The sequence below is a fragment of the Pantherophis guttatus genome, chromosome 3 (assembly GCF_059756535.1).
Source record: "Pantherophis guttatus breed Tessera chromosome 3, ASM5975653v1, whole genome shotgun sequence".
Taxonomy (NCBI): domain Eukaryota; kingdom Metazoa; phylum Chordata; class Lepidosauria; order Squamata; family Colubridae; genus Pantherophis; species Pantherophis guttatus.
This window is the reverse complement of record NC_142065.1, coordinates 5,640,018-5,667,908: the sequence shown is the minus strand read 5'-3', so window position 1 is coordinate 5,667,908 and position 27,891 is coordinate 5,640,018. Positions and strand designations below refer to the sequence as shown.

General features: G+C 45.9%; 1 protein-coding gene across 2 annotated transcripts in view; it reads right to left on the bottom strand.

The window, feature by feature from the left end:
• TNFRSF6B (TNF receptor superfamily member 6b) overlaps positions 1–26,936 on the bottom strand; it is a 29,929-nt gene extending 2,993 nt beyond the window's left edge. The window contains exons 1-6 of one of the 2 annotated variants that reach the window (XM_087890985.1): positions 24,380–26,936; positions 21,930–22,047; positions 17,114–17,234; positions 15,646–16,021; positions 14,178–14,372; positions 11,861–12,132 (exon numbers count right to left, since the gene is read on the bottom strand). In XM_087890985.1, the coding sequence (XP_087747111.1) occupies positions 11,861–12,132; positions 14,178–14,372; positions 15,646–16,021; positions 17,114–17,131 (861 nt within the window). In that variant the 5' untranslated portion in view covers positions 17,132–17,234; positions 21,930–22,047; positions 24,380–26,936. Of the gene's footprint in view, positions 1–6,983; positions 12,133–14,177; positions 14,373–15,645; positions 16,022–17,113; positions 17,235–21,929; positions 22,048–24,379 lie in introns of those variants that run through there. The other variant, XM_087890986.1, reaches the window with a different exon arrangement.
• Between the last annotated feature and the right edge of the window lie 955 nt (positions 26,937–27,891).

Sequence of the window (27,891 nt, the reverse complement as noted above, 5' to 3'; positions counted from 1 at the left end):
TGAAACGTCTGCAAGAGCACCAAGGAGCCCTGATCTCAACCCCGAGCTACAAATATTCTCTACATCTTTAGAGATGCAAATATTTCCTTTGGTCTAGCACGATTTCTGTCTAGAAGAGAAGGACAATCCAGGAAAATGCTCCAGGGTTATGAATCCGCCCGGATCTCTCTCCAAACATGAGTTCGGAGGAGAAGAATGAGTTTTAGTCGTCAGAGGAAAGTAAAGAGCCCAGCGATGGCCCGATTGGGACTCGGAGAGAGCTAGTCTGACGGAGCAGCTTCATCTGGATTGATCGGACGAACAACAGGCTGAGATGAACAAGGTGATGAGGAGGATCCAGGCGAGGACTGTCAGCAGCTGCTGGCTGTTAGTGATGAGGAGAAGATGGAATCCACACATCCTCCCCATCCAAGGATATACGTGTTGGAAGAAATATCCTTCTGGTTCAGTTCCAAGCTGGGAGAAAAGCACTGGAGACAAAATGGAGGCTCGAGGCTGATTAGAAAAAGGGTCCATTTCTTGATGAAGCAGAACCACCAAGAACGTGTGATTCTATACCTTCTCTTGGGCTATGCACCTGAGCTTCCTGTTCCTGTGCAAGAACATGTTTTCTACTGGCTGTTGTCAGCCACTCAAGGGGGCCATGTGCAAATCCTAGGAGTTTGTCTGAGCTAAGCTTGGTTGAAGTTTGGCTGATGCAATGAAGGGCTTGTTGTTGTGGTCCGCCAGCAGCCTGCGGAGCTGGCAGTGGAGTTAAGACAGTGAGGAGGCTGGGGACAAACATGGGAGAGTCCTGGAGTCTGGGGAAGGCCCGGATGAGGGCTCTGCTTTGGAGGGAGAGATGGGACCAGGGACATCTGGGAGTGATCTGTGGACTCTGGAGCCCCCAGAGTCGGACTGCAGAGAGGCAGAGGAACAGGAGGAGCCTGTTTCTAGTGCATGCATGCGCAGAGCTGCCAGAAGGCAAGAGCAGCTAAAGCAAAAGGGACAACTCGGGAGTAAGGCCAGGAGATGATTGGCCCCTCCCATTGTTATGGAATGATGGGACCAAACAACATTCCTGGGTCAGCCAGAGACAGTTTTATTTGCGCAGTTTCAGAACCAGATTTGTATCTGCCATTCTGAACAAGGAAAGAGCCCTGATATGACTGCTTTTATACATATCCAAGACAAAGGACTTTGCTGGCACAGCAGTTTTCCATATATGGTTAACATACATCTGTTACATGATAATTGACACTTTTTAATTAATGAATTCCTACATTAATTTATAGTACATGAGATACTTTTAGTTAAACATCCTCCTTAGTTCGGTATCTGCTGATGTATAGATTTATGGCTTCCTTTGTTAATAATTAACTTTTTGCTTCAGATGGATGTCTCTGCATCCTTGACAGATATCTTCCTTGGAAGACATATATTATACATGGTCCTTGCATCTTTGACAGATAGGTCTCCCAAAAGATATGTTGTCAAGAATGGAATTTCGCTGACTTTAGTGTAATTTCTAAACAAGCATTTTTCTGTCTTATAATAATGTGAATAAAGAGTGTTCATATAGCTGATCTTATACCATTCACATTATTATTTTATTCACATTATCCACTTTACCATAAGGCTTAAAAGACAAACCAAGGCACTTGGGCCTTTTTGCAGGAAAGCAACTTTGTGTTTCCAGTCGGAATCTGTTGTTTGTTTCCGAACTTCGTGGGGCTTTGCCAAGTAAGGCCTTTGGCAGGGTGTCAAAGAAGATAAAGGTTGGTGATTATTCCGAAGGACTTGTTTTGCTACTAATTGGGACTTGGCTCGGAATGAACGTAATTCTCATCTTACAATAAAATAGGTTTGTTTGGGATTAATTGTGTCTTGTAATGAGTAAGCCTAGGTCACAACACTTGTTGGGCAATTCCTATTGTGGCTGAGGGCTAATCCTACCTTTGTTCAGACCTTGCTGCAGGAATTTGCTTATGAATAGAGCTAGCTATCTCTTTATCTCTTAAGTGCTGACATCTGCTGAGGGCTATTAAGAAAGGTAGGGGCTGCTTTCCCAAGAGCATGTTTCTCCATTTCTCACCCAGGGAAATATAATATTCTGCCTTTTTAATATTTCTCAAAATATTTCACTCTTCTAGTTCAGTGTTTCCCAAAGTGTGGTACGCGTACCCCCAGGGGTACGGGAAGAGTTTGGTGGGGGTACGCGTTGCACCGGAGTTTGGTGGGGATCACGTGGGAATATCCACTGCACCGTGCTTAGCTGCGCCCACAGAACAAGGAAAGAAATAGGCGCGTATCGCAGTTTTTACACGGGAACTGGGGCCATCGTACATCGTATCGCAACTCATTATGGCGGGAACTTCTGCGCATCCTTCGCGCAGCTCGGGTTCGGCCATTTTTAAACTGCGGGAACATTAACAGTTGACGTTGAGCCGCGGAGCTGTTTAAACGCCGGAGAATTGCAGTGTTATCTAAGTGTTTCCCAAAGTGTGGTACGCGTACCCCCAGGGGTACCATATGTTTTTTATGAGGGGTACTCAGCGTTACGAAAATTATAGAAGGGGTACACGTATGTCAAAAGTTTGGGAAACAGTGTTCTAGTGGAGGGCTGGGTGCTAACTTTCTCCAAGTGTTTAATGACAAGAAGGACTAGGGGAGACATGAGAGCACTGTTCCAATATCTCAGGAGTCGCCCCAAAGAAGAGAGAAGTCAACCTGTTCTCCAAAGCACCTGAAGGCAGGAGAAGAAGCAATGAGTGGAAACTAATCAAGGAGAGCAAGCAATTTAGAACTGAGGAGAGATTTCCTGACAGTGAGAACAATTAACCAGTGGAACAACTTGCTTTTAAAAGTTGTGAGTGCGCTCCAAACACTGGAAGTTTTTAAGAAGGGATTGGACAACCATTTGTCTGAAATGCAATAGCGTTTCCTGAGCAATGGGACAGCAGGATTCCTGAGCAGGGTGTCGGACTAGAAGACCTCTAAGGTCCCTTCCAATTCTGTTATTCTGTTATAGGGCAGAGAGAATTCAGATGCAATGCTGGTCGGCTAGATTACTCGCAAGGAGGCAACCTCGCCTCTCGTGAAGGACTGCACCGGTGTTGCCTACTTAATCCCATCCTGAGGACTTGAACATTGCTGGAACAATGTGCCCAGTTCCGTGCCTTGTTTGCTTGTGCCGTGTATCCTGGACTGTTTGACCCATGGATTGTTTCCCTGGACTTCATGTAGGCCCATCTCGGTTTACTCAGTGGCTCTTGCTGTGTGAGCTCAGAATCTGAACTTGTGCAATGGGGGTGATTTTGGTGGAGCTGTTGGTGACACCTTGTTGTGGCTCCGTTGCCTGAGCCTGGGCTATCGACAGATGCAGACCCTGAGAGTGAGGGAGAGGAGTTGGCAAGGCCTCCCTCTCCAGGACCCTCCTCTCTGGCAATGCCTCCGGAGGACACCGAAGGCCAAACGATAGGCTCAGAGCCAAGCACGTCCCCACAGCCACAGGTGGACAGCGACGAAGAAGATAAATGCTGGCTGGACCCGTGACAGAGGCGCAGAGAGAAGCGTGCACAGCAGAGGGGAAGGCGTGCCAGAGATTAGCTGAGTCACTGGACCACACCCCACAGGGTATAAATGTGGGTGTGGTGGCCAGTTCAGTTTGTGATGAGCAAAAACTGGAAATACTCAATGATCTCTGCGTTACTGGACTTTGCCTGCTTTATCGGACTGCATTTGGATTAATCCTTGCATTGTTGACACTCTGCCTGTTTTATTGGAATGCTTGCAGTCTAATCTTTGTTTTGTGTGAGTAAAGTCTGAATTGGCAGCTAGCCACTGGGTTGCTGCCAGCTTTATCTTCAAAGAGTTTTGTCGTGTGGCTTATTAACTCCGGGCCATCTATGGGGGTGTGGGGACAGAACACACCTCTAGAAGTCTCGCTCTGCATGCGGGACAGCACAGTCGAAGTAATTCCACGTATCTTTCTTGGTTCGTGGGACCTGACTTAATCTGAAACAGATGACAGTTGGGGAGCACTTGCAGAATAAGCGAGAATGACCCCCCATCTCACTGCACCTGTCTCCTTGCTCTCAGTAGTGCCAGAAGAATAATTTGGGGTTCCAATTTGAGCTGGGGTTGCAGAAGAAGGAATAAAAATGAAATCCAGATAGCTGTGAGGAAAGGAGAATTATTTATTCCCCAAAGCAAAGAGCTACGGAGAAAATGGGGTACGGAGAGATTTCTGGAAAAGGGGGACTGGTCCTTGGTGTGGACTTGAGGGGGGTGCTGGTTTTAGTGTGTGACACTTGAGGGCTGAGGGCAGGGGTGAAATCCAGCAGGTTCTAACAGGTTCTGGAGAACCGGAAGCGGAAATTTTGAGGAGTTCGGAGAACCGGCAAATACCACCTCTGGCTGGCCCCAAAATGGGGCGGGAATGGGGATTTTGCAGTATCCTTCCCCTGCCACACCCACCAAGCCATGCCCATAGAACCGGTAGGGAAAAATTTTGGATTTCACCCCTGGCTGTGGGTGCGAGTACGTGTTGACCCCAGAGAAAGGATTGATTTAAATCCAGTGTTGTGGATTGAGTGCCTTCATTTGAACTGTGAGTGTTATAATTAGGTTTACGTTGTGTTCATTGAGGTTGCTTGTGTGTGTTTACAATTTGAAACAAGTGTTTAGTTAATTCTTATGTTTTCTGTAAGTTTAAAGGATTTGGGGAGGCTCCAATTGTGGAGGTTTGTAAGAAGAGATTGGCAGCCATTTGTATGAAATGGTAGAGGGCCATGATGGCATACTTATGGCACGCATGCCAGAGGTGCCACACAGAGTCCTCTTTGCTGGCACACGCACCATTGCCCCAGGACAGATCTCCCTGGTGTTTCTTTCAGAAGCTTCTTGCAGTTTGAGCACTCAGTGTCTAAAAGGTTTGCCATCACTGGTATAGGGTTTCCTGCCTGAGCAAGGGGTTGGACTAGAGGACCTCAAAGGTCCCTTCAAACCCTGTTATTCTGTTAACCGGTACAGGTAGTCCTTCAACTTGCAACCATAATTGAGCCCAAGATTTTTGTTGCTAAGTGAAACATCTGTTAAGTGAATTCTGTCCCATTTTACTACCTTCCTTTACACAAGTAGTTAAGTGAATTACTCTAGTTGTTAAGTTAGTCACATGGTTGTTAAGTGAATCTGGCTTCGCCGTTGACGTTGCTGGTCAGAAGGTCGCAAAAACATAACCCCTGGACACTGCAACCGTCATAAGGAGCCTTGGTGGTGCAGCGGACTAAAGTGCTGTTAAGTAGCACTTTGCTGCCAGTGGCCTGCAATTACTGCGAGTTCAAATCTCAGCAGGCTCAAGGTTGACTCAGCCTTCCATCCTTCCGAGGTAGGTAAAAATGAGGACCCGGATTGTGGGGGCAATAAGCTGACTTTGTATAAAAAGAACACCGCTTTGGGGGGGGGCGAAAGCCCTACTAAGCAGGTATATACAAAAGAATGAAGGCTATTGCTTAGCGCATTGTAAGCCGCCCTGAGTCTCTGGAGAAGGGCGGCATATAAATCAAATTTAAAAAAAAAAAAAAAAAGCACCTGAAGGCAGGACGAGAAGCAACGGGTGGAAACTCATCAAGGAGAGAAGCAACCTAGAACCAAGGAGGAATTTCCTTGCAGAAGTGCAAATGCGCTCACTGGCCACCAGGTCTTTGGATTTCCGGCCCTCTGGCGTGTGCGAAGACCAAGTGGGTGGCACCAGAAACCTGAAGGTCAAGTGGCCAGCACACATATACGCACCGGCTACCTGGTCTTCAGGTTTCCGGCCGCATGGGCAGGCACGCGTTCCGGTTTGGGCATTCGGTGCCGAAAAGGTTTGTCATCACTGTCCTAGACAAACTTTACCTAGGTGTGGCTTTTCTCTTTGCGTGTTTGTTGTCTATATGCTTATGGAATAAGTCTACCCAGCTCTTCTTTGTACAATTAAAAGCTGTAATGTTCCAAGCCTCTTCTTGAGTCTCATTTTGGCATTCTGGTAACTCAAGTGCAGTTCTTTTTGCTTGTTTGTTTTGAACCTTACAGTGCTTTTCTAGAAGAAGGCTGACCCAGGCAGGGTCATTCTACGATCTGGACTCTGTGCTTTTCCTTAAGTTGTTCATTGTGTTGTTACAACTGTATTATGTTGTCGAGGGTGGCCAAATGCAGTGGTAGGATCGGCACAAGCAAGGGCAGCACGCGTCTCACATGCGAGACATGCTTCTACTAGGGTTCCCAGGTGTCCATTATTTGAGCAGACAGTCCGCTTTTTTCACATTATGTTCACTATTTTTTTTTCACAAAATAGTGGACATTTTTTTTTTTATTCAAAAGCTTTATGATGAAATGGTACGTAATCTAAAGCTGTACAGTCTAAGAGAATAAGGGTAGGAGAATGGCGTTTTGTCTTTTTTTTCCGTAAGTTAGAATGAGACAAAGATCGAATGTCCATGGAACTCGATTCTCCGAAAAAATTAATGATGAGATTAAAATAAAAATCTATTATAAAATTATGTACAGTTCACATTTTAAAAATGTATTGTAGCTTGTGTCGACTGACCTAAAATGGCGTGTTAAAATGTTTGTAAGAAAATATATAATTTAATTGTAATTTTTTTTTTTTTTACTACTTAAACCCCCCCCCCCCGGCTTGTCCGCTATTTTTTGGAAGCAGACCTGGCAACCCTAGCTTCTACCGTGTTTCCCCGAAAATAAGCCCTCCCCGAAAATATTTAAATGTGTGCGCAGCCATTCCTCGCCATTTCCTCTGGTTAGGGTTAGGGAGACAGAGCTGGAAATCAGGTAAGACGGCGAGAGGAGCCCCGTCTTGCTCCATGAGCCCCAAAATAATAAGATGTCCCCGAAAATAAGGCCAAGCGCTTATTTTGGGGTTCAAAAAAATATAAGACAGGGTCTTATTTTTGGGGAAACAGGGTAGTCCTCATGGCGCCACTGTATTCTTATCGACAACGAGGTGAGGGAGTTTTCTTTATTTATTCAATTTATAGGCCGTCCATCGAGAGAGACTAGGCGGCTCACACCACAATAATAATAACAATAGAAAACATCAAATATTGAAACGATAAATATTAACGGGAACAAAGGTAGCTCAGGAAGGAAGCAATATATTTTTCATAAGAATTATGAAGAAGGAATATTCATCAGAATAAATCTTCTCAATATGGTGTCATTCAGAACATTTTGGTAAATGCAGGCAAAGAAAGAGAAGGATTCTTGGCAGTGGCTATTTTGACCCCAGATAGAATGGTCTGGAATAAAGAGGCAATGGTAAGATGTTCGGACTTCAACTCCCAGAATTCCCCAGCCATTTTAAGGGGTTATTTGGGGGGCAGAAGGATGAATTAGGACAAGCAATAGCTAAGACGCTTTACAACAAGAAAAGATTTAAACAGCTGGAGGCAGTGTATTTATTAACATTTCAGTGACGTCTCCTTAAATGTATAAAAGATTTAAAAAAATATAAATCTAAGAAAAATAAAATCAATGTTCTAAAATCTACTCTTTGTAGATCTACATGGGTCTTTGAGGCTGTGAGTACAACTGGTAACAAAGTGAATTTACAAAGTCACTCAAAACAAAGGTAAGGTAGCCCTTGACCAAAGTTGAGCCCAAAATTTCTGTTGCTAAATGAGACAGTTGTTAAAATGAGCATCTCCCCAAGTGCCATTGTCACTTGGAACAGTCGCTAAATGAACGGTTGTAAGTCGAGGACTACCTGTCCTAAATAATTTTACAAACGAAACACACATTAGGCAGAAGGAACAACTTTCAGTGCAGGAAGACATTTTCTTGCAGTCAACGACCAGTACGCTCCCATAGAGAGGGGCTCCTCCGGGTGCCGTCGGCCAAACAATGTCGACTGGCGGCCCCCAGGGGGAGAGCTTTCTCTGTGGGGGCACCTACGATCTGGAACGAGCTCCCCCCGGAGATACGGAGGATTCCGGATCTGCGTACCTTCCGTCGCGCACTTAAGACGTTCCTATTTCATCAAGCCGGCCTGACCTAAATTTTTCCTCTTTTTAAATGGAAATTTTAAATTTGGTTTTAATTTATTGGGGTTTTAAAATTGGTTCAGCCAAATTTACTTAATTAGTTTTATCTCTATTTTAAATTTTGTATCTATCTGTTTTATTTTATGGCTGTTCACCGCCCTGAGTCCTTCGGGAGTAGGGCGGTATACAAATTTAATAAAATGAAAAATGAAAATGAAACGTAGGGAGAACAAGAGTGGCCCTTCACGAATAACCAAGGATAAGGAGCTTTTGGTGAGACCCAGCAACCCCATGAGGTGCCAAGAAGGCCCATCCGTTCTCCTCCACCTCACCCCATCTTCCCTCAAGTCCACCCCGTTGATTCTTCCCTCCTGAATTTGTTGAGTGCTGCTGGGACCCTCCAAAGAAGTGTGATGGAGCCCCCAAGACGGTGATGGTTAACCTTTTCGACACCGAGTGCTGAATCTGGAGCATGTGCCTGAGCACCGGAACCTGGAAGGGAGCAGCTGGCTGGTGCGCATACATGCGGCGGCCAGCTGCTCTCTTCCCGGTTCCGACGTACACATGCATGCCAGCCCGCTGGTCTTTGCGTGAAGACCAGCTGTCCGGCACGCATGCGCATGACGGAACTGGGAAGAGCAGTTGGCGACGGCACATGTGCCCACAGAGAGGGCACTGCGTGCCACCTCTGGCCCCGCGTGCCATAGGTTCGCCATCCCGGCCCTAAGATCAGGGGATGTTACCTAGTTGGTTCATGAAGCGTCTTAATAAAACCACCCAGTTCAGAAATTTATTTATTTATTTATTTGTTTAAATTTCTATACCGCCCTTCTCCAATATAGGACTCAGGGCGGTGAACAGCCGAAAATAAAAACAAGACATACATACAAAACATACAAAATCTAAAAACTGATTAAAATAATTAAATCTTTTGGCCGTGATTAAAACAATTCCAATTTAAAATCAGTTTAAAATTTGACTCAAGCCAGCCCAGCTAGTTGAAATAAATGGGTTTTCAGGACCCGATGAAAAATCCGGAGCACAAGGATCCCACAATTCAACAAATGAGCTACGCAGGCTCTCGTCTAAAGATTGAGAAACTTTACTCGAGTAAATCAGACACCATATTCCCCAAATACTTTCTGCCAATACTTTACCCCAAATCACTTGCTCTGGACTTCAGCCATTGGGAGTGGAGCTTCGGCATAAACTGGAAACCACCAACCACCTTAAACGTGGCTCAGCAACCACTTGCTCCATCCAATCCCCTCCCTTGGTTTCCTACACAACTGTTGTCATCTTTCCCTGAATGTGGAAAAGCAGTTGAGCAGAATAACTTCTCCGAGGCTCCTGCGCGTGAAAGTGGGGAGGCACATACCGTAGTTCAAGTACAGGCACGATCTTTGTGTTCTGCCCCAGCTACGGATCCCAAAGAACACAGCCACACACAAAGTTTGTACAAAACTTAATTTGCTAAAATAACTCAGTCTTTTTCAAAACAAAGGCTGTTAATAAACTTTCTGAACAGCCTACAAGAAACCAAAGATAAAGTAATCACAATCTTACAAAGGTTGGCAGAAACCCGAGAAGTAATGTGCAGAGAATCCAGACGGGAAGTAGAGTGAACTAAAGTTGTTCCCTACAAATTGCTTCAGTCGGCGTTCCTCCTTAAATAGGCTAAGGGAGTGGCCAATTAGCCCCAAGCCTTACTCTCGAGAAGCGCTCCTCCTCTTCATCCTCTTCACTTAAGGGAGCTTCTGGAGGTTCTGAAGGCCCTGGCTGAATCCCTGCCTCTGGCACATCTTCTCCAGCCTCCTCATTGTCTGACTCGAGTGCCAGCTGCACAGGCTGTTGGTGCAACACCACACCAGCCTCCTCGCTGTCAGAATCAGCTACAATCTGCACAGGCCGCTGACCGGCCACAACACTTTGCTTGAAATGTAACAGACCATGATTAGACTAAGAAATGTAATCATGAAGACATGTACACAATGAAGAATGTACAATACAGAAACGCAGACGCACAGTGACGGCTCTGTTTAGCTGCCTGTGACTGCTACCCTTGGAAAGGATCATCATCTCAGAGCTGGGTGCCGTACAGGAAGTCCTCAATTTACGACCAAACTGGGATCACAACGTCTGTCAGTAAGCTATGGGGTCATTAAGTGAGCCGCACCCAATTTTACAAACTTTTTGGGTGCGGTTGTTAAGCGAATCACACAGACGTTATGGGAAGATCACAAATACCAATTGTCTGCCCCCCCGGTTGCTAAGCAAATAGTCGTAACTCGAGGACTACCTGTTCTTGGCTCTCACAGAGATCACCTATGAGGACTGGCCACTCCTGAGAAATTCACATTCTGGAAAAACAAACCTAGAACAGGGGTTCCCAACCTTTTCTATACCCCGTGCCCCTAGAACGCTTCTGATACATTCTCGCACCCCTTACAAAAGTAAATAATTATATGCACATAATTATGTATATACACTACAAGTTTGAAACTTCTGAACCCAAGTTTTTGCACCCCCTGGAATATTGTCTCACACTCCCCGATTGGGAACCCCTGTCCTAGAAGCAAACCAATGAAAAATACTTCATTTCCTAAAAACACAAACAATCACTCCATCTAATCCCTAGATATAGGGCTAAAATCATGACCTCGGAAAGGAGGGTCAGGTTAGCATGTTGACCCAACAGGATCTGGGTTCTTCCCCAACCTTTGACAACCTCCATCCTGATCATAGAGGGGTCCCCAACTCTTGATCCAGGGACCGGTTACCGGTATGCGGCATGGCAGAAACCGGTCTAGGCCAAAAAAGCAAAGTCTCATCCACAGGATGCAGGCAGCACATGAAACCACGCCCCCTCCGGTCCGTGGACAAATCACGGAACTGGTCCCTGGTGCCCAAAAAGGTTGGGGGCCACTGATCTACAGCACGGGTGTCAAACTTGCGGCGTCACGTTGCCGTCACGTGACGTATCGCGACGTTTTCCCCCTTCGCAGAGCTGGGGTGGGCGTGGCCTGCCTGTGACGCATCCGGCCTGCGGCCCGGCAGTTTGACACCCCTGATCTACAGGGTCAAAACATTTGCAGCATTTCCCCAAAAAACACATATTGGCAGAGAGGTAGTTCTCCACTTATGACGGGTCACTTAGTGACCATTCGAAGTTAGGATAGATATCCCCCAAACGCACAAAAAAAGCTATTGGTGACCATGTTTCAAAGTTACAGCAGGCTTGGGATCATTCGCCGTTACGACCGATCCCAGGGATGCTGTAGCACCCATTCCCCCCTCCCTATCTCCCACCCACCCTGTCCCGCTGGGTCCTTGCAGACCTTGGATCTGTTTCCCATCCCAGCGGGCCCCACCCACTCTCCCCACCCCGTCACCCCATCAAGGACATGTCTTTTGAAGATCTCCAGATCTCGTGTTGGGGAAGCAGGGAAGGCCACTCAGCATCCGTAGACGGCCTGGTTGTGTCCCAAAAGTGAACGCCACTTTCTGAGCAGCTGCTAAGAACTGTGCCCCTCCAAAATGGCGGCTCCTTCTGGGACGCAGTTGCATGGTCCAAGGATGGAGGGGGTCTATTCTGCTTCCCCAATGGGGTCTACGCAGGGTTGTGTAGACTCCGTTAGAGAAGCCGAATGAACCGGCCACCCTTCCTTTCCGTAGCCCTTTCTCTTCCAATCAAATGCCAATCAATCAAATGCCGAATCGAGGATGGGGAGACTGATATAAATACCTTAACTCAACGATCCAAGTCCACAAATCCATGACCAACCATTTTATACCTATGATACAATAAACCCCCGTATCGAGTGGCCTCATCAACCCACAGTGAACCTCCTCAGGACGTTCTGCAGAATGCGTTCCAACTTCAGCTTCGTCAGGGCTACCTGGACCTTATCCCACGCTTCCTCCTTCCCATGCAGGTTCTTGAGCTGGAGCAGGTAGCTATGAAGGTCCACCTGCAGCTCTTCGATGGGCTTCTTCTTCTCCGTCCCAGGAGCAGTTTGAGTGAGCTTACGATACAGACGCCGGAGCCTTCGTGGTGACTTCAGTTGGAAGGGTACAAAGTCAAGGGCTGCCTCGAGACAATCTCCCGTACCTAGAAGAGAAAGAACAGGTGAGAAACACACATCGAATAAGAGGTGCTGGGAGAGTCAGTTTGGTCTAATGGTTAAGGCACCACTTATGAAAGCAGGAGACGGTGAGTTCTAGTCCTGCCTTAGGCATGAAAGCCAGTTGGGTGATTTTGGGCCGATCATCAGGAGACAGTGAGTTCTAGTCCAGTTTTAGGCATGAAAGCTGGTTAGGTGACTTTGGGCAAATCACCAGGAGATGGTGAGTTCTAGTCCGCCTTAGGCATGAAAGCCGGTTGGGTGACTTTGGGCCGATCATCAGGAGACGGTGACTTCTAGTCCAGCCTTAGGCATGAAAGCTGGTTAGGTGACTTTGGGCAAATCACCAGGAGAGAAGTGAGTTCTAGTCTCTCCTGAGGCATGAAAGCTGGCTGGGTTATTTAGAGCCAGTCCCACTCTCTCAGCACAACTCATCTCACAGGGTTGTTGTGGGGAAAATAGGAGGAGGAAGATGTATTGGATATGTTCACTGCCTCGAGTTATTTGTAAAACTAAGAAAGGAGGGATGCAAATAAATCATAAGTAAATAAATACCATCTCCTGCACTGTCCCGCTGTAGGGCTTATGACCAGAATCTCTGGATCAGGACCAGATTATCTGAGGAAGTGTCTCACCCCAATGGAACTGGCCTGCCCCAGTTCCATTGCTGTAGCAGAAGGGGCGTAGAGTCACAGGACTGGAAGGGACCTTGGAGGCCTTCTAGTCTAACCCCCTGCTCAAGGCAGCAGAGTCTATATCACTCCTGTTGTGGCCTGCCAGCCACCGGCCTCTCCAACAGCCGATTCAGAGGAGGAGGAGGAGGAGGAGGAGGCGTGGGAGTCAGAGTCAGCATCAAGGCATCCTGAGAGCTCCGAGAGGGAAGAGGGAATGAAGCTGGCAGAGAGAGAGAAAGAGGTGGAGCCTGGGCCGTCCGTCAGCCCTCAGATGGAGAGTCAACAGCCCCCAGGTCTGGAGGTGATGAGGAAGAGGAGGAACAGCTGGGTCCAGTGCCTGACACGCGGATGCACAGAAGGCAGAGGAGAGGAGAGCAGTGGAAATCTAAGGGCCGGTCTGCTGGCGAAGCCCCACCCTAGCTCTGGGGATAAAAGGCAGGGAGCGGAAATGAATAGGTGTGGCAGACAACTATTCATCTCCCTGCTGGACAGAGTTGTTAGCCTATGGTGACAGAGAAACTTTCTGCCAGGGCTGCTGGCGCTCCTAATAAAGGAATCTTTGAGTTCACTTCAGAGGAACTTTGTTGTATTTGGGGAGTTGGGTCAGAACAACTCCAGAGAGTTGTTCCAGCCTCTTCTTGAAAAGCCCCAGTGATGGAGCAACCACACTTTCTAGAGGCAAGTTGTTCCACTAACTGTCAGGAAATTTCTCCTTAGTTCCAGGTTGCTTCTCTCCTTGCTTAGTTTCCACCCATTGCTTCTTGTCCTGCCTTCAGGTGCTTTGGAGAATAGCTTGACTCCCTCTTCTTTGGAGCAGCCTTGCAAATATTGGAAGATTGGTATCATGTCATCACGCTCTGGACTTGATCAGCCAAGGAATTTCAGCAAGCTGGGTTCAGGAGAAGAGCCTTTTCTGCTATGGACCCTGGCCTCTGGAACATCTCGCCACTGGAAGTGAGATCCATCCCTATTCTTTTCGCCTTCCATTTGAGACCTTACCTGCCAGCTTCTGACAAGCAAAGTCGATGGGGGGGGGGGATTAATTTGATTTATATGCCGCCCTTCTCCGGAGACTCAGGGCAGCTTACAATGCGCTAAGCAATAGCCTTCATACTTTTGTATATTTATACAAAGTCAGCTTATTGCCCCCACAAACTGGGTCCTCAAAGATTTGCTTAATGACCATGTGATTCACTTAACAACTGCAATGATGGGCTTAACCACCATGGCAAAAAAGGGTTGTAGTATAGGGCATGTCTCACTTAAGAACTGCCTGCTTAGCAATGGAAACTCTGCTCCCAGTTGTGTTTCTAAGTTGAGGACTACCTGTAAGACTCAGGTGGGGGGGGGTGTCTTACCTGAGCCCTCCTCTGAGCCTTTGTCAGCCCTGCAGGAGGTGCAATAGGCATCGTGGAAAAGGGTGCCAGGCACGTTGACCCGAAGGCCTTGCGCGGAGCAGTTCTGGTGGGTCTGGCAGGGATCCTTGCTGGAATGGTTGCTGGAAAAGCTCCCCTCTGGGCAGACACTGCACTGGGTATCTTCTCGGGGGTTGCCTGGAAAAACGGGAGCAGAAGAAAAGGTCTAGCTTTCTCTCCAACCACGTTCCATGGCTGCTGTCTTGCGGGAGGGGGAGGACTTTATCAATGCATGTCAACATAGTAAACTAAAACCTTAAAAAGGGGGGAGAAGGGGAAGGAAAGGAAGGGACAAGAAGGGAAGGGACAAGGAGAGAAAAGGGAAGTAGGAGAGGAGGCGAGAGGGAAGAGGAGAGGAGTGGAGTGGAAAGAAGAGGAGAGGAGAGAAAAGGGCAGGAGGAAAGGAGGGGAGAGGAAAGAGGAGAGGAGAGAAAAGAGGAAAGGAGTGGAAAGGAGAGGAGAGGAGAAAGATGAGTGGAGTGGAGAGGAGAGAAAAGGGAAGGAGGAGAGGAGGGGAGAGGAAAGAGGAGAGGAGAGAAAAGGGAAAGAGGAGAAGAGAGAAAAGAGGAAAGAGGAAAGGAATGAAGAGGAGAGGAGTGGAGAGGAGAGGAAAGAAAAGGGAAAGAGGAGAGGAGAAGAAAGAGGAGAGGAGTAAGGAAAGGAGAGGTAAGGAAAGGAGATGAGTGGAGAGGAGAGGAGAGGAGAGGAGAGGAAAGAGGAGAGTGGAGAGTAGTGGAGAGGAGTGGAATGGAGAGGAGAGGAGAGAAAACGGAAGGAGGAGAGGAGAGTAGTGGAGAGGAGAGGAGAGGAGAGGAGAGGAAAGAGGAGAGTGGAGAGTAGTGGAGAGGAGTGGAATGGAGAGGAGAGGAGAGAAAACGGAAGGAGGAGAGGAGAGTAGTGGAGAGGAGAGGAGAGGAGAGGAGAGGAAAGAGGAGAGTGGAGAGGAGAGGAAAGGAGTGGAATGGAGAGGAGAGGAGAGAAAACGGAAGGAGGAGAGGAGAGTAGTGGAGAGGAGAGGAGAGGAGAGGAGAGGAGAGGAGAGGAGAGGAGAGGAGGAAGGTTGATGAGGAAGAAAGAGAGGGAGGGAGGGAAGAAAGAAAGAAAGAAAGAAAGAAAGAAAGAAAGAAAGAAAGAAAGAAAGAAAGAAAGAAAGAAAGAAAGAAAGAAAGAAAGAAAGAAAGAAAGAAAGAAAGAAAGAAGGAAGGTGGGAAGGAAGGAGGGAGAACCCATACATCTCAAAATTGCTGAGCTTGAGAAACATCAAACTGAAGGGTCGATCCTTCAGATCCTCTTTAGGATCCTTCCCACCCCTCCAAACTACTCCCAAGAGATGCCAGCCTGCTCCAGTTCATCCCCCACCCTGCACCCCCAAAGGAACAGGTTGCTGTCTGTCTTCCCCCCCGGTACGTACCGGGCTCAACCACTCCGCTTCCTGGCGGGCACTTGGAGTGCTTGATGCAAAAGAGCGACTCGGCGTGGTAGCCCGGCTTGCACTCACACACCCTGTTGTGTGTCCTGTTGCACGGCACCACCTCCACCTCCAGGGTGCTACAGCGGACGCTGCAGTACAAGCACCTGTCCAGGTAGTTCCAATACTGGGTGTAGTGCTCAGTTGCACACGGCTTGCACTCAGTGCGTTTGTCCAGGGTGCAAGGTTTGGCCATGCTCTTCCCCGGGGGGCACTTCTCACACAACAGCTTCTCGTGGGTGTGGGGGTCTTTCCATTCGAAGGTGGGCCGGGAAGCATGGGTCAGGGTACTCCAGAGCAAGACTCTCCAAATCGCCCACTAGAGACCGGGGGGACGGAGAAAGGAAAACAGGTTAGCAGAGATTCCCAGACACAGCTAGTCCTCGACTCACGACCACAACGGAGCCCGAAATTCCCACGGCTAAGCAAGACGGTTATTGACTTCGATAACTTTAAGATCTATGGACTTCAACTCCCAGAATTCCCCTGCTCAATGTTCTTTAATCAAGAGAGGAGGAGGAGGAAGAGGAGGACCGGGAGGGGGAGATGCAGATGCATTCTTGCAGATGTTTCATTACCCTACTAGGTAATCTCATCAGTGTTAGAAGGGAGTAAGGTTTTTATAGAAGTGACTTCAGCTATCATAGAACAACAAGAGTTGGAAGGAACTTTGGAGGTCTTCTAGTCCAACCTGTTACTCAAGCAGGCAACACTATACTATCTCAGACAGGTGGCTGTCCAGTCTCTTTAGTAGTCACATTAATAGAGTTGGAAGGGACCTTGTAGGTCATCTAGTCCAACCCCCCCAAAGCAGGAGACCCTACACCATTTCTGACCGATGGCAGTCCAGTCTCTTCTTGAAAGCTTCCAGGGATGAAGCTCTCTCAACTTCCAAAGGCAACTTCTGTTCCATTGGTGGATTGTTCTCACTATCAGAAAATTTCTCCTTATTTCCAGGTTGAATCTCTCCTTGATCAGTTTCCATCCATCGTTCCTTGTCTGGCTTTGGACAACAGGTTGACCCCCTCCTCTCTGTGGCAGCCCCTCTAATACCAGTGTTTGTGGGAGTTTTCTTGGTGGTTCCTTTGTTTGTCTGAGTTAATAATTCCTTGTTTGGGATCTAGTTTGCTATTTGCATTCAGTATCTAATGAAGTAATGAAATGTCTGCAAAAAAACCCACCCAGCTTAGAGAGCACCAAGGACCTCACAGCTCAACCCTGAACTATAAACATTTTCTTCTATTCCTACAACCCTGCGTGTTGCCGTCACTCCCACGATTTCAAGATAAATTTCCACTGAAGATGCCTGCTCAATTTAGCTACAACCGGCGAATGGTACCCCAGACTTAACATTATCCTAAACATCTGCTCATTCGCTCTACATTGGAAATATTATTTTTACATTTATTACCTGGCACAGATTTTGCATTTTCTTGAAAAGGTCGTCAAATCGATTCACTTTCCCAGAAATTCAAGGTGGTTTGTAGCTGTGCAAATTCTTCACACAACGGAAATTTCCTCTTGTTACAATTCTAGAGCAGGAGAGCAAGAAAAAGAAAGCACAATTATCACTACACAACCTTTTTCTCAAAGCAGGAAAAGATTTGCAAGAAGGTTTCCTGCTACATCAAAAATTTTCAAACTGCGCTTACAGGCAAACATCCCGTAAAAAAAATTGTCACAACCCACATTATGTAAAATGCCTCGTCATCTTATCTCAGACAATTGTGGTTGCAACTAAATTCAGTTTCCCCTTTTGGAATTTATAATAAGGAAACTGAGGTTCGCTCTCTCACCCCTCCTCCTGTTTCACAGGTAGTCTGTGATTTACAATCACAATGGAGCTCAAAATTTCGGTTGCTGAGCGAGACAGTTGTTAAGAAGGTTTCCTCCCATTTTACAACCTTTCCTGCCACAGTTGTTAACTGAATAACATGAACTTGTTGAGTGTTGATGGAGAGTCAACAGCCCCCAGGTCTGGAGGTGGCTGATGAGGAAGAGGAGGAACAGCTGGGTCCAGTGCCTGACGCGCGGATGCACAGAAGGCAGAGGAGAGGAGAGCAATGGAAATCTATGGGCCGATCTTTGGGATGGAAGAGCCACCGCTGCTAGTGAAGCCCCACCCTAGCTCTGGGGATAAAAGGCAGGGGGCAGAGATGAATAGGTGTGGCAGTCAACTATTTATCTCCTGGCCGGCTGGATTTGTTAGCCTGTGGTGAGAGAGAAACTTTGCCGGGGATGCTGGTGCTCATAATAAAGGAATCATTGATTTAAATATAGAGGGTTTGTCGTGTTTGGGGAGCTGGGTCAGAACACAGGTGTTGGTGTTTCCATCTGCCCAACAGCCTGCGACACCTTCAACACCTCTGAACAACCACCTCGGCCTATCCCAGATCTTTGGAAAGAATTCAATAGGTAGAGAAAAACCCCAGATCCAGTCTAAAGCTGAATTTGCCACAAACCACAATCATAGTAAACACTGCGAGAGGAGCAAAAAAAAAAAAAATCCCCAGGAATTTAGAGGCATTTCCCCCCCCAACTATAGGTGGTCCTCTACTTACAACCCAGAATTGACCCACCCTCAAGTTTCTGCTGCTAAGCGAGACAGTTGTTAAATAGGTTTTACCCCGTTTCGCAACCTTCCTTGCCACTGTCGTTTAGCGAATCACTGCGGCTCTTAAGTTAGTAGCACGATTGTTATCTGGCTTCCCCCACTGGATTTGTGGTCAGAAGGTCGCAAAAGGGATCACATGAACCCGGGACACTGCAACTGTCATAAATACGAGGCAGTTGCCAAGTGTCTGAATTTTGATCACCTGACCGTGGGGATGCTGCAAATGTTATAAGTGTGAAAAATGGTCACAAGTCGCTTTTTCCAGTGCCGTTAAGTTTTTGAACCGTCACTAAACGAACGGTTGTAAGTGGAGGACTCCCTGTGGCTCAAAGGCCAAAGGTTTCATGAGCTGCACCTGCAAAACGGCTTGGCTGATATGCAGGATTTAAATCAGGTGGAAGGGAGCCCAAGAGAGAGGGAAGAGGCTGTTCTTTCCATGGGTGAGCACTTTGGACTTTTGCAGCACCATTGAGCGAGAAATGGTGGAATCTGCATTCATCCAAAGGTTTTAGGCTGTCTCGGAAGCTCTCCACAAGAACAGCCTGTTCTGAACATATGAAATGGCTCATGAGGTCATCGGTCTTCCATCAGCAAAACCACTCCGCACTTCCCTCTCTTCCCCCTCACATCGGGTGAGCTACTCTGCCCATCTGAGGAAATGAATAGAGTGGAGTGGGAGGGGAGGGGAGTGGGGTGAGTTGGAAGGGGAGGGGAGGGGAGAGATGTGGAGTAGGGTGGGTGAGGTGAGGTGGAAGGGGAGAGGAGAGGAGAGGAGAAGAGTGGAAAGGAAAGGGAAAGGGAAAGGGAAAGGGAAAGGAAAGGAAAGGAAAGTTAAAAAGGAAAGGAAAGGAAAGAAGGAACAGATCAGGGAATAGAGTATAGAGTATATAGTAGAATAGAATAGAATAGAATAGAATAGAATAGAATAGAATAGAATAGAATAGAATAGAATAGAACAGAATAGAACAGAACAGAAAAGGGAATAGAATAAAACAGAATATGTAGAACAGAGCAGAACTCTTTATTTGGCCAAGTGTGATTAGTATAGCCTTTATTGTCATTGTACATCATGTATACAACGAAATTGGTTAGACACACAAGGCGTTGGTCTCTGGTGCAGAAGCTCTCAGTGTACATGCAAAACAACAGAGTAGTAATAACCACAATAACGGTACCAATAAGACAGGTGGTAGAGAAGATGAGAAGGATAATAGCAATAACACGTAGACTTAGATACCGCTTCGCGGTGCTTCACAGCCCTCTCTAAGCGGTTTAGAGTCAGCCTACGGGCCCCCAACCATCTGGGTCCTTAATTTAACAACTTCAGAAGGATGGAAGCTGGTCAGTCGACAGAATTAGCCTGCAATGCTGCATTCTAACCACTGTCCCACCACGGTTCTAATAGTAATACTGCAGCCATACAACATGGATAAATATACTGAGACATAAAACAATACTGTGAAGATTAGGTGTTCAGCAGAGTGATGGCAGGAGGGAAAAAACTGTCCCTGTGTCTGCTTGTTTTTTGCATGCAATAACAGAATAACAGGGTTGGGAGGGGCCTTGGAGGTCCTCTAGTCCAACCCCCCGCTGAAGACGGAACCCTATACCGTTTCAGACAAATGGCTGTCCAGTCTCTTATTAAAAACCTCCAGTGATGGAGCACCCACAGCTTCTGGAGGCAACTTCCATTCCACTGATTAATTGTTTTAACTGTGAGGAACAGTTTATGTCCAGGATGTGAGAGGTCTGTAGATATTTTCTCAGCCCTCCTTCTGCCCCAAAGCCCTGGTGGCGCAGCACACTAAAGCACTGTTATTAACACCAGCTGCCTGCAATTACTGCAAGTTCAAATCTCACCAGGCTCAAGGTTGACTCAGCCTTCCATCCTTTCTAAGGTAGGTAAAATGAGGACCCGGATTGTGGGGGCAATAAGCTGACTTTGTATAAATATACAAAAGTATGAAGGTTATTGCTTAACGCATTGTAAGCCGCCCTGAGTCTCCGGAGAAGGGCGGCATATAAATCAAATAAAAATAAATAAATAAAGTAAATATACAGGTCTTCAATGGAAGGCAGGAGAAGGTATTCCTGGACTCTTCTGATTTTAATCAGCCTCTCAGTAATACCAGCCTTCTCTATATATCATATACATGTAAATCATATCATTAGTATTGCCACAATGAAAAGAGAGATAATCCAAGAGGTTTATTTAGTTAGAACATTTATTTCCGACAGAAAAGAATATTTGTAGTTCAGGTTGAAATGAGGGCTCCTTGGGGCTCTCTGAGCTTGGCTGTTTTTCTCGGAGACGTTTCATGACCCAACTAGGTAACATTATCAGTGCATGAACCACCAAGCTCAGAGAGCACCAAGGACCCCACATGTATTTCCCCTTTTCTGTTTCTCTTTTCCCTATGCATTTTTTCCTCAAAACAACTCTATGCCAATGAACAAAGGAAGGACTCAGATTCCTGATTTTTCTTGTAGTTGAAAATTCAAGAGGCAGGCAGCAGCCCTCGAGTTTAAAAAAAGCACCCATTTAAACCTTGAATGGTAAGGTCCTTGGTACTCTCTGAGTTTGTTTGTTTTTTCTTGCAGGCGTTTCGTGACCCAACTAGGTAACATTATCTGTGCTAGAAGGGAGTGGGGTGTGCTCTCTGTTTATATTCAAATAGCTTGCCCTGTCGGTTGCTGGGAGTTTCTTGATTAGGCTGTCGTTTACTGTTTGGTTGTTTGTCTGAGTTGGTACTGTAGTTCCTTGACAGTTTCCCTCCAAAATTGACAATTCAAGCCACTGGTATATAAACAAGAGAGCAAACCCTTGGTAGCAGAGCCTTGGTAGTACAGGAGTTTAAGGCACCCTGTTATTAAGCTGGTTATTAAGACCAGCTGGCTGCAATTACTGCAGGGTTCGAATCTCGCCAAGGCTCAAGGTTGACTCAGCCTTCCATCCTTTCTAAGGTAGGTAAATTGAGGACCCAGTTTGTGGGGGCAATAAGCTGACTTTGTATAAAATATACAAAAGGATGAAGGCTATTGCTGAGCACATTGTAAGCCGCCCTGAGTCTTCGGAGAAGGGCGGCATATAAATCAAATTAAAAAAAAAAAAAAAAAAACCCTCTCTCTTGTAGCACTGATGATGTTAGCTAGTTGGGTCATGAAACATCTACAAGAAACAACTAAGCCTAGAGAGCATCAAGGACCCTACAGTCCTCCTCCTCCTCCTCCTCTTTCTCTCTGCAAACCTCCCTCATTTCCAGCACTGATGATATTACCTAGTTGGACCATGAAACATCTGCAAGAAATTAACCAACCCACAAACCTCTTTTTTTTTTCTCCTGGGGGAAACTATTGGATTGAAAATTGGGGTCCATCAAATGTACTTTTCATTGACTGAATTTATTTGGTAAATCTCTACTCTGCTCCTCTCACCTAAGTGGCTCTGGGCAGTTACCAATGACATTAAAAAAAAATCCACATAATGACACACATAAAAGCCTAGCTTAAGAAACAGAATTGAAACAATTTGCAAGTAAGAAATATCAGTTTCTGTTCATAATGATCCTTGTCATCTGACTCCCACATTCATTCAGGTCTGCATCATCCTCACCTCTTCTCCTTCCTTCCTTGTTTAATGAAAAGCAGCACGAGGGGTGACACGATAGCAGCCTTCCAGTATCTCAGGGGCTGCCACAAGGAAGAGGAAGTCAAGCTCTTCTCCAAAGCACCTGAGGGCAAGACAAGAAGCAATGGGTGGAAACTAATCAAGGAGAGAAGCAACTTAGAACTAAGGAGAAGCTTCCTGACAGTGAGAACAATTAACCAGTGGAACAGCTTGCCTCCAGAAGTTGTGGATGCTCCAACACTGGAGGTTTTAAGAAGAGATTGGACAACCATTTGCCTGAAATGGTATAGGGTTTCCTGCCTGAGCAGGGGGTTGGACTAGAAGATCTCCAAGGTCCCTTCCAACTATTCTATTTCTATTTCTATTTCTATTTTTTTTAAAAAATTTGATTTATATGCCACCCTTCTCCAGAGACTCCGGGTGGCTTACAATGCATTAAGCAATAACCTTCATACTTTTGTATATTTATACAAAGTCAGCTTATTGCCCCCACAAACTGGGTCCTCAATTTACCTACCTTAGAAAGGATGGAAGGCTGAGTCAACCTTGAGCCTGGTGAGATTCAAATTTACAGTAATTGCAGACAGCTGGTGTTAATCACAATGCTATCAGTCTGCTGAGCCACCAGCCCCTGGTGGCTCAGTATTTCTATTTCTATTTCTATTTCTATTTCTATTTCTATTTCTATTTCTATTTCTATTTCTCTCCCCCTATCTCATCTCCATTTAAATCCATCATCCTAGCCACCTCATCCATCTCAAGAACTGAAGTGCGTCTGGCTAAATTTTTCAACCATGTTGGTTAGCTGGAAAAGGGCCTTCCTTCTTTCAGATTTCTTCTCCCCTTCTCATCTCTGAGGATCACTTCAACCTTCTAGTGGGCTGCAAATCAAAAGAGTTCCCTGGCAACCTCGGGAGGGTTTGGGGGAGGCATCAAAGTCAAGGCATGGAGGGGAAGGTGGGTGGAATAGAAGAGGGGATCCAGAAGAGGGTAGATCTGGCTGAGATGCCCAAAAGGCATCCGTAGAGAAAACAAAATAACAGATTAACACAGTTGGATGGGACATTGGAGGTCTTCTAGTCCAATCTCCTGATCAGGCAGGAAACCCTATGATTGGTTATTTTGATTATAATTACCCTATTGATGAAAGATTATCAATTATTTTTTAACATTGGAAAGCCCTTTAGGACATTTTGCATGAGGTGGGGAAAAAATGGGATTCTGATTGTGTGTGTATGTATGTATGTATGTATGTATGTATGTATGTATGTATAGATAGATAGATAGATAGATAGATAAGAATGGATGGATGGATAGATATACATTATATAATATATACTGCTCAAAAAAATAAAGGGAACACAAGCAGAAGTCACCCGAGATCTGAATGAATGAAATAGCCTTATTAAATACTTTGTTCTTTACATAACAGTAGTTTATACACTGCTCAAACAACTAAAGGGAACACAAAACTACTGTATGTAACGAACAAAGTATTTAATAAGGCTATTTCATTCATTCAGATCTTGGATGTCTTCTGCTTGTGTTTATTTTTTTGAGCAGTGTATATCATGTATTAGATTCTATATCCTATTATATTACAGATTACAGATTATACACACGCATATACAAACACAATATATACATACATAAATACAAATATATATATATATACACACACACATACACACATACGTATATATATATATATATACACTGCTCAAAAAACTAAAGGGAACACAAGCAAAAGACATCCGAGATCTGAATGAATGAAATAGCCTTATTAAATACTTTGTTCATTACATACAGTAGTTTTGTGTTCCCTTTAGTTGTTTGAGCAGTGTATAAACTACTGTTATGTAAAGAACAAAGTATTTAATAAGGCTATTTCATTCATTCAGATCTCGGGTGTCTTCTGCTTGTGTTCCCTTTAGTTTTTTGAGCAGTATACACACACACACACACACATATATACATTCATACATACATTAAAATAGCAGCTCACAGAAAAAAAATAAAAGTTCAGCTTGTAACCTTAGAAGAAGGGGCTACTTTAAAGTAGAACTAAATTTTGTAGAAGAACCCCAAAACTCGTTTCTTTTCTTCTTCTTCTTCCTTTCTGCACTTGGGGCTTTGTTCTTTCTCTACTTTTTTCTGCCTTTCATCCTTCCCCTCTTAGTTACCCAATTCCTGCTCTATTGGGCGGGGGGGAGGGAATCTCTGACAGGTTACAACCATAACCATCATGTCCTAAAAAGTTATCTTAGAAAACTTTTTGGCGTCCGATGGGGGTGGGTGGGAAGCAGATGGCAGAGTTTTCTCCTCCCCGGGACCCGGATTGGCACAACGCCCGGCCGTCTCCCGTTGCCTCTGGTTTGAGAGCAGCCCCGGGATCCAGCCCTTTGCTACCTTCCCCTCCCCTCTACGGCGGTTACCTTTCAAGCGCCGCCTCGGTTGCTGGTCCTGCTTCATCGCTGCCCGGTCCTGGATCTTATATCGCCGTGCACGCCCACCCCCGCAACGCCCACTGGCCATCATAGAAAGCGCATTGCAGGCTGGTACGAGCTAAGGCTCTGCCTTAGAAGAGTGAGGGGAATACTTAGGGGACTCCCACCCGGATCAGACCAGCTTCATTTTCCTGCCACCGGGAAAGGAACTAGAGAAGCCGCACAAACAACAGGCTGAAGGAGAGTTTTTTTTTTTTTATCCCTGGGCTGTCAGGGAAATGCTGGATGGGAAATCACTTTACCACAATATATAGTACGATTGGGACACGCGGGGACCGACGCCACGTGGGATCAGTTCACACGTGGTGCAATAGGATTGGGGGTTTGTTAGCAGGATTCACTGGGATAGGGATTTTTTTTTTTGGGTGGGGGGTGTCTTTCACTGTGAGTTGTATTGTGTGTATTGGGGTTGGTGGTGCAGGAAGGGAGGCTCAGCCAATCTCATAGTACAGGGTCTCTAACCATGGGAACTGTAAGACTTGTGGACTTCAGCTCCCAGAGTTCCTCAGCCAGCTTTGTATTGTGTGTATGGGGGCAGTGGTGCAGGAAGGGAGGCTCAGCCAATCTCATAGTACAGGGTCTCTAACCATGGGAACTGTAAGACTTGTGGACTTCAGCTCCCAGAGTTCCTCAGCCAGCTTTGTATTGTGTGTTTGGGGGCAGTGGTGCAGGAAGGGAGGCTCAGCCAATCTCATAGTACAGGGTCTCTAACCATGGGAACTGTAAGACTTGTGGACTTCAGCTCCCAGAGTTCCTCAGCCAGCTTTGTATTGTGTGTTTGGGGGCAGTGGTGCAGGAAGGGAGGCTCAGCCAATCTCATAGTACAGGGTCTCTAACCTTGGCAACTTTAAGACTTGTGGACTTCAACTCCCAGAGTTCCACTGGGAGTTGAAGTCCACAAGTCTTACAGTTGCCAAGGTTAGAGACCTCTATCATAGTACACAGGTTTGAATTGAATAGGAATGGACCTCCCCCCCATCACCACCTCCAAGGAGATCGAGTCGAGCCCCTGCTGGATCCAGTCTCCGGCGCAGCCTCGTGGGATCCTCGGAAGCTCAGCAAGCCTCGCCTGGTCGCTTTCCCCGGTGGGCTCCATCCATCCATCCATCCATCCATCCATCCATCCATCCATCCATCCATCCCCGCGCGCTTTCGACCCCTTCCACCGCGCTTCTGATCTTGGATCAGAAGCGATCTCTCTCTCTCTCTCTCTTCCTAACGGTTGGATCTATTGGGTTTTCCTGATCGACCTCGCACGCGTCCGAGGGGCTTGCGCGTAACCCTGCGAGGTCTCATTTTTCTCCCACCCCCTACCCACCTTGGGTAACAACCACCCTGCGAGGTAGGTTAAGCTGAGACGGGCTTACAGGCATTTAAACCAGGTTAATGAAAGGCGGAGGGGGGGGGGGGCTAAAATCATGGCTGGGTTTGGGGTTTAGACTCGCGGGGGGAATCTGAGTGCTTTCTGCAAACTCTGAAGTTCAGTTAATTGTGTAATCCAATTAATTGAAAATGATGCAATTTTAAAAAAAATATTATTTTGATCTCAGGTAGCCCTTTAGGCACTTGGATGGGGTTGCTATCTATCCACTCGCTTTCAGCCAGGTAATATAATACGAGGTTGTCTTGATTTCCAGCCATGGAGGGTCCCCGATATTACTACTTTCCAAAATGCTTTTCTTAACCAAATTGTGGGATTTCGAAATAACCTGCCCCCCCTCCCAGACACAGTTGAGTCTGCGGGATTTATTTTTAATCGTCCCTGCTGCGAATGTGTCATGTGTCACGCATGGGTGGGCGGGAGTTCTTGGATTTAATGTTGAAATGAAATAAAAACAAGCTGGTTTATGTGTAAACGCCCCCTCCCCAACCACAGATCATAAGTGGAACTTCCTGGTTAATGCTTTATGTAAGGCCACCTGGAACTAAGGAGAAATTTCCTGACAGTGAGAATAATTAATCAGTGGAACTACTTGCCTCCAGAAGTTCCGAATGCTCCAACACTGGAAGTTTTTAAGATGATGTTGGATAACCATTTGTCTGAAGTGGTGTAGGGTTTCCTGCCTAAGTAAGGAGTTGGACTAGAAGACCTCCAAGGTCCCTTCCAACTCCTGTTATTCTATTCTATTCTATTCTATTCTATTCTATTCTATTGTTATTTTCTCTTCTCCCCTTCTCCCCTTCTTCTTCTTCCTCCTCCTCTTCTTCCTGATTCTATTCTATTCTGTTCTGTTATTTTCTCTTCTCCCCTTCCCCTTCCCCCCTTCTTCTTCTTTTCTTCTTCTTCTTCCTCCTCCTCTTCTTCTTCCTTATTCTATTCTACTCTATTATTTTCTCTTTTCCCCTTCCCCTTCTTCTTCTTCCTCCTCCTCTTCTTCCTTATTCTATTCTATTCTATTCTATTCTATTCTATTCTATTCTATTCTATTCTATTCTCCCCTTCCCCTTCCCCTTCCCCTTCTTCTTCCTCCTCCTCTTCTTCCTGATTCTATTCTATTCTATTCTATTCTACTCTATTATTTTCTCTTTTCCCCTTCCCCTTCCCCTTCTTCTTCCTCCTCCTCTTCTTCCTGATTCTATTCTATTCTATTCTACTCTATTATTTTCTCTTCTCCCCTTCCCCTTCCCCTTCTTCTTCTTCCTCCTCTTCTTCCTTATTCTATTCTATTCTATTCTATTCTACTCTACTCTATTATTTTCTCTTCTCCCCTTCCCCTTCCCCTTCCCCTTCTTCTTCTTCTTCCTCCTCCTCCTCCTCCTCCTCTTCTTCCTGATTCTATTCTATTCTATTCTATTCTATTCTACTCTATTATTTTCTCTTCTCCCCTTCCCCTTCCCCTTCCCCTTCTTCTTCTTCTTCCTCCTCCTCCTCCTCCTCTTCTTCCTGATTCTATTCTATTCTATTCTATTCTATTCTATTCTATTCTATTCTATTCTATTCTATTCTATTCTATTCTATTCTATTCTAGTCCAGTCCAGTCCAGTCCAGTCCAGTCCAGTTGTGGTGGAGTCAGTAAAAAGGTTACAATAAATCAGGGCTTAAGATAAGAGTAGAGGATATATTTTTTCCTGAGTCAGGAACAAGCCCAACTTATTTTATGACTCTGAAAGAAAATTGTGGTTCACATGTGGTATTATGGAGGCTGAGGAGTTTTTGACACCTATCAGTAAATTTACTGCTTTGTGTTGAAATATGATAGCACGATCTTAAGACCGAGAAAAACAACATTTGGCAGATTGAGGCAGTTTTTGTAAGGGGGTTACCCACTTCTGGGTATGAATTTCATTCATTCATTTCTTCATTCAATCATTCGATCGTTCAATCAATTTATAGAGCCATCTGTCTCAAACCAGCAACTCTGGGCTGCTGCAAACAATTGAATTGAATATTTTATTTGGCCAAGTGGGATTTAGACGGGCAAGGAATAGAATAGAACAGA